General features: G+C 35.7%; 1 protein-coding gene across 4 annotated transcripts in view; it reads right to left on the reverse strand.

The window, feature by feature from the left end:
* Positions 1 to 651: 651 nt before the first annotated feature.
* Positions 652 to 19,043, reverse strand: part of MXI1 (MAX interactor 1, dimerization protein) — a 63,382-nt gene continuing 44,990 nt past the window's right edge. For 2 of the 4 annotated variants that reach the window (XM_026679315.2, XM_026680896.2), the window contains exons 4-6: positions 9,439 to 9,553; positions 7,289 to 7,460; positions 652 to 4,954 (exon numbers count right to left, since the gene is read on the reverse strand). In XM_026679315.2, coding sequence (XP_026535100.1) covers positions 4,791 to 4,954; positions 7,289 to 7,460; positions 9,439 to 9,553 — 451 coding nt within the window. In that variant the 3' untranslated portion in view covers positions 652 to 4,790. The remainder of the gene's footprint in view (positions 4,955 to 7,288; positions 7,461 to 9,438; positions 9,554 to 19,043) is intronic. The other 2 variants (XM_026680108.2, XM_087964568.1) reach the window with 1 other exon arrangement.

Below are 19,043 nucleotides of genomic sequence, written 5' to 3' on the forward strand. Positions count from 1 at the left end.
TTGATCACATGACTGCATGAACACTGCAAAGGTAAGTGTGAGGACCAGGTGTAAGTCACTTTTTTAAATGCCAGTATAACTTTGCTTGGTCTTTAAGTAAATACTCAAGGTTAAAAACTACCTGTACAGAATGAGATAGACAAAGAATGGATATATCTGAATGAAAAGTGATTTAACTATTGCTTCCAGTTAACTATTTAATACACACCTAAAAAGTATTGACCTGATTAACATATACCAAATGTTTCTGCTTTCTGAAGCTTTTACTTCCTTGTCGTTTTTGCTTCTTTTATTTCACATAAATATACAGCCCTATTTCCACTTTTTTGGTATATGCCCCAACTGAATTGGTATATCGATATAATTGAATCCCACAACTCTTCTATACAAGGAGATTAAAGAGAAAAAAATAAAAGTAACCAAGACATGTTTCAGGCTTCTAAAAATCAGAACTTTTAAATAAACTTGTTGGTAAAACAAGTTACAATATCCTAGAATTTAGCATTCAGAACTTTTTAAAAAGTTCAATTTTGCCCACTAGTTTGATCCAAGATACTATGGAGGAAAAAGTACCCAATAGCCTGTATTACATAGTAAATCCTTTCTTTAACTCATTTTTAAAGTAACAGACACATTTTTCATGTGGGCTCTATCTAATAATCTGAAGTTTTTACTGCAAATTATACCATTCACATAAATTGACACAAATGATATAAGTTTGGATATAGCCGACACCTCTCAAATAATCCATTAAAAACATCCAATATACATATTTAAATAAAATGTATATAAATTCTGTTTCAGTCTTGGAAATTTTCACTTAGTAGAGCTAGGAAATACAAAACATCTCAGCCTGAAACAGTATTAGCCATATGGACAACAATTTCACTTGCCATAAGTGAAAACATAATAACTCTATAGGAATCCTGGTTTTCTTTTTGAATGTAACAAGTATAAATGCCCTCTTGCATCTTTATTTTTCATTAAAATACAGAATCATTCTTCTCATACACACAGTATTGCCAAGTAGAAGATAAGGGCACAGATTTGAAATGATGTATCAGTGAATGTGACTTTCAGATCATACTAGAATGGCTGTCTGAACTGCTTATAAAATCATAGCATGTAACAGAATAGAATTTCTTATTTAGCCTTTTGAAGTGGCTAACATCAAGATGCATAGATGATTTTGAACTGGTGGCATTCCCCCCCACCCCCAAAAAAAAGCTAATGCCACCTTCAGAAGAGATTTTCCAAAGCAGAAAATAGGGTTTGCCTCAGACTGCCCTGCTTAGATGTCGTTACAACCACTCCCATTATATAAAAAATTTACCCTGCATTTTAAATGCAAAAGTGTATACAACCTCATGTCTGAATCTAAGGCTTAATTTGATACAGATACAAATGGGAGCAAGTCCCATGGAACACAGCGGGTTTTATCTCTAAGTAAACTTGCATAGGATTATATTCCAAACTAGAATCCAATTTTTGTATGGTGGAAAAAATAAAACAAGGTTGTGAATTGAAGATAAGGAACAATTATAATATCCCAAAATGTAAAAGGATAATGAAGGATATGGTGTCATATTTATGAAAAGTATATAGTATATCCTCGCAGTATATTATGACAGGCTGGCTGCAGTACACCTACTCAATAAATGATGTAACACTTTTTCTTCACAGTGTAAAATGGAGAGTATTATCTCCAGAAATGTCTGTCCTGATTGTTTCTCATTTACCAAGTCAAATATACCAAAGAAGGTTATGAACAGAAGAGAACAACAGAGTTGGGGGGGACCTTGAAGGTCTTCTAGTCCAACCCCCTATACCAGAGGTCTCCAAACTTGACAACTTTAAGACTTGTGGCCTTCAACTCCCAGAATTCCTCAGCCAGCTATTCTGGGAGTTGAAGGCCACAAGTCTTAAAGTTGCCAAGTTTGGAGACCTCTGCCCTGTGCCATTTCAGGCAGGAACCCCTATACCATTTCAGACAAATGGTTGTCCAATGACAAGGTGAATGATTACATGGTTTTCCATTAGGACTAAACAGAATTTATTGGAAAACAATTGGTGCAGAATCATTTTTACATTATCTTAATTTAAGATAATATTAATCAAAGCTGTGCATTCTTTGAGGCAAACTTTCCAGACTTTTAAGTCAAGGGTGTTTCTTCAGCCTTTCTTCCTGAAATTATTCTCTCATACAAACCACTATATCAGGCTTCTCATCAGGTTCCTGCCTGTCCCCTGTATTGATAGCGTGTTAGAACTTATTATCCTGCCCTGCCTTTCTAGTTCTCTAAGACCCAGTGGGCTGGTGAAGATACCATTAACATTTGAAGTTAGGCCTTTTTGCTTAGAGAAAATACTCTTAGGTAAGTTTCTGCACCTGAATTCACAGAAACAAGTTTATTTTGCTGGAATAAGAAATCGTAGATTGGGAATGACAGCTCATTTGAGTTTTCAGCTATCATTCTTGTAATCCCACCAAATTATACTAAGACACTAGCCATATTAATAGGCTTCAGAATTATAAAAAGTTCTTACTAAAATCTTTACTCTCATTAACTAAAACTAACAATTTCTATTTCAGCCACTAGAGGGAGAGGTTACCATATAAACTGGTGTTACTTAGTTTTAGTTCCATTGGAGAGAGATGTGTAACTGCAACCAGATTTTAATGAACATAAGAATTAAAACCCCAGCTATGAACACACTATAAAACCTGGCAGCATGATGTCTCTAATACATGACACAGGTCCTAAAGTGGTACATTATACAATATAATAATAGATCTGGGGTAAATGCCTAACACATTAGAGTTAAATCACACAACATAACAGTACTGAGACAAGATCTACTGGAGAAGTAATTTGGGGTATCTAATCACATGGCCAATGGAGGGTTTTTTTTCCCAGGCACAAACAACATGAGTATTCTAAAGTCTCATGAGTGACCAACATGGCAGAACAAACGTATTTCAGATACAGAAATGTTTAATGGTATTAAAGTGCTACTATTAAGCAGAAACATATGCTAACATTTAAACACAATTCCACTGTACTGCTAAATGAGGTTATTTTGTTTTATTTTTTTGTCACCCAGTCCTATCTAAACAATAAAATTAAAGATCTACAGGACTGAAATTAACAACCAGTAATTATAATCAGCAATAAGTTATGAGTTTATAAAGCATTTTTTTTTTACTTTTCATTTTTTTCTCTTAGTAATTGGGGGGACAGGCAGCATACTACCCCTCCCAAACAAAATCCTCAAATAAGTGTCATAAATGAAGTCTCAAAATAAAGAATAAAGTTTAAACTTGGTAAAGGAACAGTAATAAGTATCTGTGGTTAAAAAGCTTAAAGAAAAGCAAAGACCTCAAAGTGCAGGTTAGAAAGTTCAAAATAAAAACAATGATAAAAACATTGGATACAATCTTATTCTTTGACTGCAAAACAACAACAGTTTCTGCTCAGGAGAGATTGGAATCAGCCTGGCAGGTTGTTAAGTTGAGATGCTTCTTAGCTATGGACCCAAGATTATATTAGGAATCCAGGTGCCAAAGTCTGCAAAAGGAATCCAAAAGGTAGAGCCATAAAACCCAAGAAGGAGTCCCTGTTCCTCTTGTGCATGGCAGCAGGAAAACAAGTCCCTTTCAACTGGTGTTAATTATAAAAGAGATTTGCAGGATCATGCCTAGGAGATCTAAAAATACATTGTCACATATAGATTATCTCACCCAAAGAACTTTTACAAATGTTTATCAAAATAATTTGCAAAAGAAATAAATAGGTAACTCTGGCTCAGAATGGAGACTTGTGTCTTTTCTGCACATCATCCCTTGTTTTAAAGGCTGGGTCTGTCTCTCACCCTCTGTTATCAGGAGAATCATTCTAGCTCAGCCACTGAATCCAGAGCATGGTTGCACCTGTGGTGGACTACTACAACTCAATAATCTAGTGGTAAAATCATACAGAACCCAAGTTTCTTGCCTTGAAAACAGGTCCAGCTGAAACATTAAGCTATAAGCAGAACATCCTGCTATTATTACCTTTCTCAGATGATAATGATCAAAGATGGCTGGAGATACCCAGTTAATAAAAGATGCTGACTGGACTAACTTTTGCTGGTGAGGATACAGGAAAACTATTTAACTGCTTAGATATATTGAAGAAAAATAAATTCATTGATGGAATTTAAAGAAATTTAAAATGGAGCTTAAAAAAAAACTTTAAAGTATTGTGCAAATGCACTGGAAGTGGTTCATCCAATGAACTATATCACCTTGGCTACTTTATCCCATAATTTGGGGAAAACATACGGCTATTCCAGATATGCTAGATTATCATAGATATTGGACATACTTTATATTATTAGCACCACAAGGGTCTTATTTGAACATGAGGAGGAAAAAATGGTGACAAATTAAAAAGCAAGCACCTGAACAGCCAAGTTTCCCATCCAATCCATCTTTCAATATAGGTATCCATTGCTGATGGGAAAATCTCAGTCCAGCTATAAGTAACTGGAATGGTGTCCTGGATTTGAAATTAACTGAAGTTTAGCACTAAGTCAAAACATTTGGATTATGGTCAGATAAAGACTAATTAGTTCCCCTGCTAGGTCCCCACTCTTCCATGGACCCATGGAGTTATTCTAAAGTTGTGTCTGTCCAAGCTTAGCTGTTGAAGGTGGGTTGGGTAAGAAAAATACTGTATCTTAAGAGCCCTGCCATATGAAACTCAGTTGCCCCAAAGAAACCAGTTGCTCTGCTCTAGCACCAGGCTCTAGGAAGTGAAGGAGAGCTTGACACTAGCGCTGGAGTAACCCTCATCGCTCCCAATGCTCTGCAAGCTGCTGTGATCATCAATGTCACTTGTACTGGTTGTGCTAATATCATCCACGTCTCCATGGGAGAACTCTGTGCTTTCCACATCCACTTCAATTTCTTCTGGAAAAAAAAAAAGAGTCTCAAGTTAGTATCTATCAGAGCAAGTTTATATTTAAGACCATCCCTGCCTCAAGAATCTAGGTCAGCAGTGTCAAACCCGCTTGCATTGCAGGCCATATCGTGATGTATTGTGATGTTTTTTTTGCCTTCACGGAGCTGGGGTGGGTGTGGCCTGTGCGGCCCATATTTGGGCCACAGACCGCCAGCTTAACAGGCCTGATCTAGGTTCATTCCAGCCATGTCCTGAGGAGTTATTGTAAAGTTGTATGATGAAATATTTGAGAAAATGAAAAACAAAAGAGATAAAAGTGCACTGTGCACATTTTTACAAATTTATATTAATAGCCAGCTATCATTTGATTGCTAATTCAATATTTATATCTAGTCATAGTACCTTGGATTAAATTAATAAATATTAATTCAATATTCTATACATGAATAGACATTTCTCTCACCCACCCACCCAAACAGATTTCTCAGTCTACACTAAGGAGCATTACTGTACACCAAGATAGGTATGCTGTTCATATAATAAAACATATTTGCATATTTGAAGTTTTAAAGTTCCACATTAAGGATTTGAAGAAGTAATGCAAAATAACAGAAGATTATAAATCACGGATCATTGAGATTGTTTGTCTCAATGCCTAAAGTCTCTTGATTAACTGAGTTTTCTATTCCAGTAAAGCTTTAGCCTCTGTTGTTGCAGTGCCATCTAGCTCTCTCAGGTATTCTGGATCTATGTAGTCCCAGAAGTATCTTAAGCTAAGAGAGAAGAAGGCCCAAGTATCAGTTTATCAGTTGCTCAAAGTAATTAGAAATCCTTTCTGAGCAGATTTTTAAAAAATACATTTTTAAGGTGGCCTTGAAAAAAATCTGCAAAAATGCAGTGGCATCTGGTAAGCCCAAATGGATGCCTTGTAAAAAAACAACCACCCCACATTCTTTTGGTTTGTCAATCATGGTGCCTCAACACTCTCAAAGGATAACAAAAACTTCAAGGGGAAACACTAATATGCATTTAATTCCTGAATTGCACGTTCATCTAAGAAGAAGCAACATGTCTGTTTGAGAAACTCGTGTAAATGAATCAATGTTAAAATCAAATATTATAAGAGGGATATCATCTCACATAATTGTTGACTTCTCCTTTCCTATTATATCAGTTTGACTATACTGCCTGAAAGCAAGGTATTTTATTATCCTACTGTCATAAAGCAAGAATCCCAATATATAATGTTTAAGTTGAGAGAAGCCTCTAGCCCTATTCAGAAAGAGAAAGGGAAAAACCCTCTGCACATGTAAAAAAGTCCTCTCCTCACCCCAAAGGTAATCCTCTCAAGAGTATTCATAGTAGGGGAGTCTTTGCCTATAGAATTATGAACACTTTGGTTCATGTAGGCAAGAGTTCTGTGTTACCATATTTTTTGCCAGTGCAGAATTCAATATCTACATATAAAGGTTTTTCCTACAGACATTTGCCTATTTGCACGAACATCTTGAGGATATACCATTGATATGAATAACTTTTGATGGGTGCAATGTTTACCATAAGCACTCTTTCATTTGAATACCTAAGTAGAGCTAAAGATAATTGTATTTATATCAGTCTCATAATTCTAATGAAAGCGGTTTCTGGATGATGTGCAAATAATCTTGTGATGTCTTAGCATTTATGCCTTTCCTGTCAAAAAAAAAATCATGATAGTATCACAAGAAAATAAACTATCCAAATAGGTTTCTACTTCATATTAATTTGAAAGCTCTCCTAGAATATCATTTGTATTGTTTTTAACTATCAAGGAAATTGAATTTATATTTCGGCAAATTTGGAGGGGATAAACAGAGGGGATGAGTACAAATGACAATTAACCAAGCAATAATGTTCCAGAGTGTAACTACTTTGTCAGATAGTTTGTCTATTGCAGGTCTACCACATACGCTTTTAATCAGGTACAGAGTCTTCATACTAATGAAATACTATACATAAGACTAAATTATTTTAAGTAGCTATATTGTAGACCTGTAAGGTGCTAGTACTTGTATGAATTCAACCCAAACAGGCAAAAGACATCAAATATATTTTAGACAGAGAGCAAAATTAAACAACTTTAAGATCAGCTAAATTTAATAGGATATTAAGGACTCCTCAGCACCTATGAAAAATTTAGACGACTTATGTTTCCAAACAAGACATGCCTCCTTCATGGCACTGATCTTGCAATCTGAATGAAATTACGGTTACTCATAGGTTGAAGCAAAGAAATTGTACAGAACAAAGAGAACTGAACATTTTGTGTCTTTAATCAACATATGGAGGGATCAAATACTGACCTCGCTCTGAATCAGAGCGATCTGAGGACATGGTTGATCCAGTGCTGTCCATTCGTATTCGCTCGATGTCCTGAGGGCTTTGCAACTGCTCCAATCGTCGCTTTAGGAACCTTTGCTCTCTTTCCAGGTTCTCAAGCTGATGCTGGCTTCTCCTGTCAGCTTCTTCAAGTTTCTGCCATGATAAAAGATTGTTTTTCATTGTCTGGATTTTCCCAGCACTTTCCCCATTTCATTTACTAATATTCTCTGAGGATCTTATTCTGAGAGCTTTGTCAGAAGTAACTGGTGATCTTTTTGACTACAGAGAAAATTGGAAATATGTTTTGACAAAGTTGGAGGATCAGAGATGGCATGTATGAACGATATATCACATAATGTGTTGCCGTGTAATTATGTGTCAGATATATGCCCTTAAATGGCATCCTTGCAAGTAAGGAAAAGTAGCGTCCTTACTCCCTATGAAAATAATCTGTTTCTCAGTCCAATCTTAGAGTAATTAAGAGGAGAGGATCGAGTAGAGCATGGCTAGTTCTTTTCCATCACTGCCTAGGCTCCATTCAGATAACTTAACAGGCAAAGGCATCACAAGTAAAGAAGCGTATGTACCTTCACCACTTAATTTATCAGCTATTTTTTTGAAGCAGTTCCCCATTGACCAGTCATTTATGTAATCTACTGCAGACTCCTTTCATTACAGCTGGGAAATCTTACCGGGCCAATGCACAGGGTTTCTTGATGGCCAGCAAGTTGCATAACTCCAAGTCATCTCAGGCTAATACCATCCATTTAAGTAAGCAGGGTTTCCCTCCCTGCTAAGCTTGAGCTGTTACAAAGTGTTTAAGCACATCCTGATCCCTGTGAGCCTGGCACTACTCTTTAAAAAAAAAATCAGGAAAGGATCAGAAACACTGTAGCCAGGGCACCTGCTGTGCTCTTTTTAAATATTTTTCTTTTTTGTCTGTTATTAAGTACTGTATTTATTTTCCAAGTGCAGTTCCCATATATTGTAAATGGAATGCAAAGAAAATGTGTAGATTTGAATAGTTAACACATGCTACTAATGACTCTTGGTCATTAATGGTATCTTCCTGATGTATGTGGCCTGCTCACTGGCACGTGGAGCTTTGCAGAAAATGATCTGTTCTGAATAACTGACTCTGGATGAGGCCCATGTGGTTTAGAATAGATTATATTACTTGACGTTTCACTAGTAGTAAGTATAACCTTAAAATCTGGAACGCTCTTTCTTCAACATGGCCTTTCCTAAATTTGTGCCCTCTAATTAAACTGAGGACAGTAACTTTAGTCGGTTGAAGAAAAGGGAGACAACAGGGTTGCTAGTCAATTAATATTTTCAGCAAAACTACCAATTAAGGCACAACAGAACTCTTGCATACTTTGTTTTATATGATTTCAGACACATAGTTAGCATTTTGCTTTTATTATTGTTCCACAATGGTACTGTACAATATATTTGGGGTTAACAGTTTCTAAATAATGATATTGCTATCATATCTTTTGTATTTAAAAAATATAAAAAAATTAATTTACTATCATAAAGTCATGAAAACATCAATGAAAAACATAACATTTCAGATCCTGGTACGTATTTGTCAGATGCCTGAAAACAATTTAGGAAAGAAACAGAGAAATAAAACTACATTTAACTTAGGAATTATCTTGATAGTTGTGCCATATAATTTGGGCATTCAAACATAGATATGTCTATCTATTCAAAAACTATCTCAACAAACAATATTGAACTTCACAGAAAACACTTTGTTCGATGAAGCCCAATGACAATTTATAGTGCCAATGATACAATATACATTCCTGTTAACATTTCTTAATCGTATTTTGTGGAACTGTACTATTCTGGCATTTTAAATAATTTGTAGACATTTAAAAGATGGTATTTAAGCAACTATATGCTGAATGTTAGGTTAATGATTTCTATATCAGACTTCAGATTACTATCATTTCTATACTACTTCCTTACAGAGCAAACAAATTATGTAAATTTACTGAGAAAAATAATGCTACACATCATCTATGATGAACCGTCTGAGGAAGATGATAATCTTATCTGTAACTATAGTTGGTGGGGTAACTGAAACATTATTATAAATGGAAACTGATGTTCCTCTTACCTTAATGTGTGCTTTGGCTTTGTTAAGCAGCCCAAGGGTTGTGTGTCTGGTGCAGTCAGGTCCTAATGGTATCAGAACTTTTAAGCGTTCTAGACACAGGCGGAGATGGGCTCGTCTGGGAGGAAAAGGGGCAGAGAGAGATACATTGTGAACTGAAACTTGCTTTCTTCAAATAGCTTCCTAAATAATATCACATTGACTTCTACTGCAAAATGTGGAAACACTTTGAGTGGTGTTCTAACAAGCATAGCTCGTGAGTCAGTTAATAACTCTGACAGGTATTTGGGGAAAAAACGTATATTGAATTATTTCACCATTGATATTCCACACATTCATCTTAACTGGCAAATTCTGATAGTTCCATGTTATTCCAGTGGACACAACAATGCTCAAAGAAAAATTATGCCTATCATGCTTTCCTTTTTTATTTTGCACTGGAAATTAAAATGGTTGACAATCTTGGTTCCACTTTGTTCTCACCCACATATTTCATGATTACTTTAACAAAGAAAGAGAAGGCTGCAACAACTTGCCACTCCACATTTTTAATATAACCCACTTTTCTTAAATTGACACTCTCCAGAATAAGTTGGACTACAATTCCCACTTCCACCAGCCATCTTGGTCAACAGACTGGGTGTGAACAAATCTGAGCAAAGCTGCTGCAGCTTTTCATGTTTTCTTCATTTCTAACCAAACAGAGAAAGAACTGTGGTGTAATTAAACGTTTCAGTAAGAGGAGTGCAAAACAATTGTTAAATTATTTGGCTTCTGTCTTATTTATTTAGGCTATTCCATACATAGAACTATGCAACTACCCAATCTACTACTGTCAAACATCAATATGACTGTTAGCACCCCCCCCCAATACATTTCCAAAATCCCAGCTGCCCGACTGATTCATGCTCAGCTGCATCCTTGTGCCCCCATATTTGGAGCTGATAATTAGGATATGATGTGTGTCTGAATTGACAGCTCCAGCTTTTGCATGTTACTATAGTTAGAGGACAGGATGATCTGTCATTTAATTGGTTCGTGTAATTTGGTGTAAGAAGCAAAAGTACAAAAACTAGAATCTTGTGTTTAACACATAAACATAGAAGATAGGGAATTCTTTGGCAAGTTGCAGAGAACCATCTATTAAATACATCGTTCCACATTGACTAAGAAAGTAATATACAGTACTTAATTAGAGACATCCATACAAATAAAGCAACTGTTTTGCCCCATATATTTGGAGAATATTAACCTGCCAGCTTCCTACAATTATGGCACTATCCTAAATCAAAGGAACATCCTCTTTCATTGTAAATCTGATTGTTTGTGATAGTTAAACAAGAGATGGCCATTATACAAAACTGTTAGAGAATTTCTATTATTTCCAACTTTAATTCTGGTTATAGTAGGAAAGAAACCTAAACATGCAAGAATTTTTTAAAAGTGAGTATAGGCCAGCCCTATTTTCCCTACATCTTCTCACTAACTAGCAACATCCAGTTATTGTTTTAGACAACCAGTACAAGATGTTTCCTATTAGAAATAAGTATCGATATTGTATGTTAATATTATCATGCTGTGAGTAAAAGGCATACATTAACTGCAGACTGGCTTTTCAATGTGCATATAAATTATGTTAATTATGTGTGTCATATGCTCATCTCTCAGAATTAATTTCCACTAGTAGTTTCTTTGCTTTGATCATCAGTTGACACATTGAATCAAGTCCTGATGATAACTGAGCAGAAATGAACACTTCACCATATCCAGATCAGAAAATCCAAAACACAATTTCAGATTAGATGTCTTAGGCATTATATCCTCTTCATATGGAAAATGAAGTGAATTTTAACTCTGAATATAGGAAATGAGGATGAAGCAGCTTCATGGGTTACTTTAAGCTGCTTTGAGCCCCTAAAGAAAGGCAGCATATACATTTAATAAAAGAGTAAATAAATTGACATTTGGTAGAATGAGTCTTCTATGACTAGAATATAGCATCTGAAAAATACCATTTGTTTTAAAGGAGAATAAGCAATAAAAAGGGAAGAGTTCTACAGAGTGTTTAAAAATATACACAGTGACAGCTGACACACAGCTGTTCAGAAATCTAAGAATTAATTTTGTAATATTGTTTAAATCATTTTTATTAAACAATATTGTGATAGGTGCTATTGCTGATCACCCAACTAATAGAAATTGCAAGAGAGATTTCTCAAATGCAAACTGCAGAGTTTTCAAATGAGTATGAAAACATCAGGGAGAGGCAATATTCACATTCAGAAGGTAAGAAAGATACAAAAGAATTATGGACTGGGCTTAAATAAAAGGAAAGACTTAATCAGCAAAGAGGACAGATCACAAACCTTGGGGGAAAAGTGACTACATAATTCAGGAGTTCTTTATACACACGTGCACGCACACACACACACACACACTAGCAAAGTGCAGGCAAATACACATTTTGGACTTCATAAAAGTGGGTTTTAATATGTAGAGTCAAATGTTTAATGTTAAATAATTTCCTATAGTAGAAGAAACAAATAAGAAAATGAATCAAAGATGGGAAGTGAGATGTTTCCCAAAATAAGAGGCACTAAAATTGTTATTCCAGCAAGAGAGAAAACAACTGGCAAAAATCTAGTGACATTGCACAAATCTTTGTGATGGTCTGCCAATAATATAAAATGGCTCTCTTACCATTGAACAAGTCACCAGTAAGGAACACATATTGTTAGCTTGGATTGCAAATATGGTATCAGAAAGACTAAAACTTAAAATCATCTTAGCTGGGTAAAGGATGTTAAGAATAACGAAGTTTTATTTCCAGATAGTCTTTCTTTAAAGGAACAGAAAAAGAGCAGTGTACCACTTGCACAATACAGACAGCAAAATACTAAAACACAAATAATTCAATTCCTATTTTCATTCCTAGTGACGTTTGTGTTCTGCCATAATGCTGAATATAGGAAAATGAAGAGATTGCTTTGAATTTCAGTGAAACTAAGAGTGATGTGATCAGGGAAAAATACCTGTTTGAATCCCTGTAGAGTTCAAATCCCTAAAATCCTATTGTTCAGTAATAAATCTTATGGTCATAATATATTTTCATTTCAACCAATTGTTTGGCAAAATACTTAATGATATTCCAGAATGGGCTGGATGGCTCCAAAGTCATAACTAAAATGCTCAGATAATCTGTCAAAGTGGAGAAAGCAAAAGTGATACCCCAAGATTCAATCTTGAGCCCTCAACACTTCGATATGTTAATGGCTTGGATGACAAGATATATGGAATGTGTGTTCAAATGTAAAGATGACACAAACAATAGGAGGTAGAAAAATAATTCAAAATGATTTGGATAATTAAGAAATAGGGACAAATGTTGGAACAAATGAAAAGTCCTTAGGAAAAAGTAACTAAATGTATAGGTAGACCATATAAAAATGAGGTAGCAACCAGGCATTCTGATCTGGGCTTAGAAGCCTACTGGCAACAAATAAATGCATTGACTTTTGAAATCAATTTTATCCAACAAAATTGGGTTTGGCTTCCAAGCATTCTGGCTGCTACGTTCTGCACCAATTCATCTTTCAGAGGCAGCTTCATATGAAGTGTGTTAGAGGTAATAAAGGTCATACCCCTTTCCAGAAATAGATCTTTATAACTATCATACAACCAGGTTAGTGACCACTGATATCTCAACTATGTTTGCATGCATGTTAGAACTGAAAACATGCCAAAATGAGGGGAAAAATTCACTCCCCTTCCAATTTATGTTAATTGATGCACTCTTGTCCTGGATCTTTGCAGCGTAAGAAATTGTAGTTATTATGCCCCTTTTCATTTCTGTTTTTCATGTAAAAAATAATTCCTGCAACAATACAATATGTATGAATGTATGTATGTATGTATGTATGTATGTATGTATGTATGTATGTATGTATGTATGTATAGGTTCAGTCAGTGATGGCTTCTAAAAGGCTATCTGGCTAAGAAGCCTGCAAAACAATATGACTTTAGCCTTCTATGCAAATCAAATTACTGCATCAAGACACACAAACAAGAGCGGGTCACACAGCCTCCTCATAAAATGTTCTCTTAAACCAGTTACACAATCACTCTCTATCTGACATTTGTCACATCTCCCAAAAGCAAATAATGTAAAACCTGAGGTTAAAATAATGCCCTTTCTCAGTACTGCAATATTGAGATTCCATAATGAACTGAGAACATATAAACAGAAATTCATTTTGATTTCAATGAAGTGATTTGCTTTTAACTGACAATTAATGAAAGTATTTAATACACTTTTAACCAGCTGCATGGTATTTCAGAGTAAGGGCAAAGGCTTAATCCTATTCTTGAACAATTTACTACCCAAATTTCTGTTTCAACCCTGAGCAGGAAAAGACAGGGGAAAATAGCTCTTTTCCCCCACTCTCTTGAGTGTGGACGGTTATCCTTGGGATTCATTCTGGTCTCAGATAATCCATATGTTCCACGCTGATCTATGTAAAGTTTAAAGCTAATCCTCCAGCTTTCCTCCTCCTTTCTTCTGAAGAAATCTCTCCAGGACTCATTCACAAACTACAGCTGAAACTGAATCCTCCAAATCAATAACACAAAATGATGTCAGTCTCTGTTTATGTTCCTAAAAGCCTTCATCGGTCTTGCCCACAGACAAAGGAGGAATATGAGAGCTCCATCTACCCAAATGAAGGCTGAAAAATTAATCTGGCTCCTTCACTTACATGTGGCATTTAACAATGTTAATAAAGACTTGTGGAGGAGGGGATAAGAATTGTAATTCTGACAAGAAAGGATGACTAAGAGTTTTGGGGTCAGAGGCTTGGCAGGGGACTGTCAGAAAAAAAGCAACTCTACAAGGGAGACCAGCTTATCAGTATTTCCATTCCAAATGTCCCTCTATTATAAAAGGGCGATTAGTCATTAAAAAAAACAAAACCAAAACTTTTGGCAAACACCAATTTGTGGCATAATAAAGACTACCAAATTGATTATCATACCTTTTTGTGGATTTTGGGAAATTTCATTAGAAGCTCAGGAATATCTTCGTATAATTTTTAAATGTAACTTTTTAAAAAAAGGAAAATTCTACTAAAACTGAAACTTGATTATTTTTCTGAACCAAAGATATTCCGGCTATTTAATCCATATTGCTGTGAAGAAAGCCTCTTCTCATGTAACACATTTAAACTGATCTGAAAACTAGTGACCTCAATAAATCATATAGTTGCAAGCCAACATACCGGATAAGGATCCTTATTCAACACAGAACTCCTCATTACAGCATCCTGACAGATGGATGGATGTCCAGTTTCTGCTTCAATGTCCTGATGACTGGTCTCACCATCCAACTCCTTTCCTTTAGGTAGATTTCCTTAACATTACCTGGAATCTGCCTTCCTAAAATAACGAGTCCATGTTGTGCTTTCCAGCTTGACCAAATCAGACCCTGGATCTTCTGTATGAACACCTTTTAAGGTACGATGTTTCCTTGTGGTCTTCCTTTTTTTAAAGCTAAATATATCACGTTCCCTCAGTTTCTCCTCTTAACAATTAGTTTCTATCTGATCATGCACGCTGCTCTTCTTTTAATCTGTTCCACTTTCTCTTTCTTTTTGAATCAGTTTGAAGAATTGCGTACTGATTTTTCAAGTGGGATTTGACCAATACAGAAAAAAGCAACATGATTGGTTTGCATGATTTGGAAATTATACTTCAATTGATGCTGCTCAAATATTCACGTCACATTGCTGGCTCATAGTTAGATCTCAAGACTTTTTCAAGACTTTTTCAGACATAATGTGGCCAAATAAGTATCTCATATATTCTAAACTTCCAGATTTTTCCCCCCTCAATGAAGAAAAATGTGGATTGGTTTCTGAATGTCTTCCTATTTTTAGTCCAGTTCTCTAACTAAAAATATCATTTTGAAGTTTATTTCTAGCTTTTAGTTTTAACTGACCATTCAATTTTATATTACCTGCAAATACAAATATTCCCCCCAGAGGAATATTAATCACATAATTAATTTAAAAAAGAAAGACCCCAGAAATATGGGCTGAATTTTGTGGCATTCCACAGAATATCTCATTTCTATTTTAAGTTACACAATCATAATTTGCAAATAATTTACAAAGGACTCTGTATATCGATATCGATATTTATACCTATAGTTTCAACAAGAATTCCTTTCCTTTAAATATTATCACATTTCAGCAATTTCTTTTGAATTGTTAATAATTGACAAGTTGAAAAAACTGCTTCTTGCTCACCAAGCTTTTTCTTATATCCCAACTCAATGTCATGTGCCATTTCAAAAACTTTTAAAAAGATAAACAAAATAAAAACAAAAACAAAAAAAGGAAAAAACACTTTCTATCGGTTTATTTATCTATAACCCATGAATGATATCTCTTAATTAATTAACCACCTATGATTGTTTAAAACAGGGGTCGCCAAACTTTGGACCTCAGGGACCACCAAACTCATAATTTTAAATCCCGGGAACCACTAATATGAATTTTGACTGATGGTGGCTTGCTGAAGTTGGTGGAAGAGAGAGAGAGATTAAGATCTGATCTAACCTCCCCCCCTCCCTCCCCCTCCCCCCCTCACACACACACACACACACAGAGGCGGGGTGGGATTCAAATTTAACAACCGGTTCTGTGGGTGTGGCCTAATTTGTGGGTGTGGCTTGGTGGTCATGTGACTGGCTGGGCATGGCTTGTATGTAAATATTATAAATATTTATATAAATATTGATTTTTTTAATTAAAAAAGAGCAACTTTTACCCAAAATCAGGCAAAGCAGGCAGGCAGATTGAGTTGCTCACAGAATCACAGATTCATTCAGAGATCTGTGAGATCGGCTACCTGAGCCTGTCATATAAAATTTGCTAACAAGCAAAATCACAAAATTAACTCACAACACACTATGTATGTAAATATTGAATTTTTTTATTAAAAAAGAGCAACTTTTACCCAACACCAGGCAGAGCAGGCAGGCAGGCAGATTGAGTTGCTCACAGAATCACAGATTCACTTAGAGATCTGTGTTTTGCCATTGGCTAGCTGAGTCTGCACTGCTTCAGTCCTAAAGAAGATTCAGCTCTGCTTAAAAGCAGAACCGAAGATCTAAAGATAAGTTAGAAAGCAAGAAATCCAGCAATTTCCTGCTTTCTAGCTAATTTAAATCTCCTGGCACAGCAGAACAGCTGATGGTCAGGAAAAAGGAAAAATAGCAACTTAGTAGGCAAGTTTGCCAGGTAAGGAGTGAGTGGGCAGGGATGGAGGGCCATGTGGGTGGCGCAGCCTTGTGTTCCTGCATAGCCTGGATTAACTGCTTTGGGGGGTGCTCTGGGGGTGACATTTCTCTATGGACCACCAAAATTTTCTTGTGGATCACCAGTGGGCTGCAGCCCACCGGTTGGCAACCGCTGGTTTAAAATAAAGCTTTGCCAAACTCAAGGGGCCCTGGTGGTGCAGTGTTTAGAATGCAGTAACACAAACTCTGTCCACAGCCTAGAGTTCAGTCCCGATGGGTTCAAGCTTTCCATCCTTCTGAGGTTGGTAAAATGAGTTTCTAGATTATTGGAGGCAATATGCAACCACCCAGAGAGTGCTGCAAAGCACTATGGGACATTATATAAGTCTAAATGCCAATGCTACTGCTATAAAATCAGAGATGCATTACATTTGCCCTATGGTAAAAGCATTAATATATATTTACATCTCAAAAGTAGAAATTAGTATTATTAGTACAGCTACCAATATACAGCGGTAAACAATATTCTCTCAAAATATTTTGAAGGAGGAAACCCCAACGTTAATGTTCTTTATATGGAACATTATATATGTTCTTCATAAGTATAAAATATCTAGTGAAGGACAAACTGATTTGTATACCTTAAATGAATTCATGAATTCTGCTTCAAAGCTGTAAATCATAGACTTCACATTACAGGGGGGATCTGTTCCATTGCTACTCATATTGTATCATTAACCTTTGCATATTGTGCTATGCATTTAATTTGTGGACTTTTTCTAAGATGATATCAACCCTACCATCATATACTTTGTCTTTTTTGCTGATGATGTCTACTGTACTGTACCTTTTCCAAAGTCTGAACAATATAAAAGTTGGGTGGATTCCTTCTAAATGGATAATGTGTAAGTTTGAATCTATCATTTCTTAGGCTGATGAACAATGGTCTACTCAACCCAAAAGAAATCATGGGTATCTTTACAACCTTCTGATCATCCATGGGAGTATGAGAAAAAAAAATACAATAATCCTTCCAATCAAAATACCATCAGAGCATCCCTTGGCAGAGCTTCTTAACATGGAAACCTGTAGAAACTGAGGAAACTGTTTTTCAAGGAAGAGTCCCTCTCTAAGGGAGATGGGTGGTTCAGAAATGTGAAATAAAGAGAACCACCACTGGTTTCCACAAATGTCTTCCTATTTTTCAGAAAAACCTTAGCTCCAGTTTCCACTGTGGCTACAAATAATTCTCCAGTTCAACCAGTTTGCCACCATGTTCAACTTCCCTATCAAGTATTTCAGGTGCTAAGAGGGTTCTTGTGCAAGGATCTAAATTTCATTTTCACACTTGGGTAAGATATTCTATACTTGATAAGTCTGAGTTACTCCAATAAATACACATTGTTTTTTATTTGATTTATATGCTAACCTTTTTCAGAAGCACAAGAGATCTTACAAAGGGCCCTCCTCCATTTTATGTGAACAATCAACCTGTTTAAAATGCTTTAGTAGATCACACACTAAATAGATTGGATTAGATGACCTCTGAGTTCCCTTCCATCTTTATAATTCTATGATCTCCCTTTAAACCTCTCTAAGCAGGTTTGTTGAGAGGAAAGGTGAAGTGACAAGGTCTTCTTCCTAGTAACCTGCTATGGGAAGGAAAAGTAAATGAACTTCCTCTCCTTTCCTAAATATCTTAATGAGAAGCAACAGGGTTCTCATTTCCTCCAGTGATGTTTGTCACTGATCCTCTAATCACACTGATCACAATTTCCTTCAGATTTTTAAAAGGAAGCACTTCACATTCCTCAATAATGATAAAACTGTGTTCTGATAAGATAAGAAATGATATGACATCATGGGTCAAATTCAATTCCAAATGTAAGTCACAAACAGAGTCTGGAATTCAATGATGTCTACATTTCCATGTAGGATATTTCTAAGAACCATGAAAACCTTCTTGCATAAGAAGAAAGATTTAACTAGAAGATCCATTTGAAATGGAGGAGATAAGACAATATAACAGGATCACTATATGTGAGGAAAACTAGCTATTTGATTTTATTAATTGTACAAAACAAATAATTTTGTGAGAATCATCTTAATAGGAAGGTTGAAGAAAACCTACTGCCAGCGAAATCCTCGGTTAGATTAACATGGATGCCCTTTTAAAATCTTCCTTGTACAAAGAGTTCCTGTGTGTGCTTGTGTGTTGAAAAGGCATTGTTTTCTCTCTGCCAGTCTGTGTTATCTCCTTCCTTTAAAGCATAAAACTCCACACTGCAGTTTATCACAAATTCAGAGAAGC

Source organism: Notechis scutatus, chromosome 4, assembly GCF_049901735.1.
Source record: "Notechis scutatus isolate UNSWTSFEM ecotype Mainland chromosome 4, rNotScu1.2, whole genome shotgun sequence".
Classification (NCBI taxonomy): Eukaryota; Metazoa; Chordata; class Lepidosauria; order Squamata; family Elapidae; genus Notechis; species Notechis scutatus.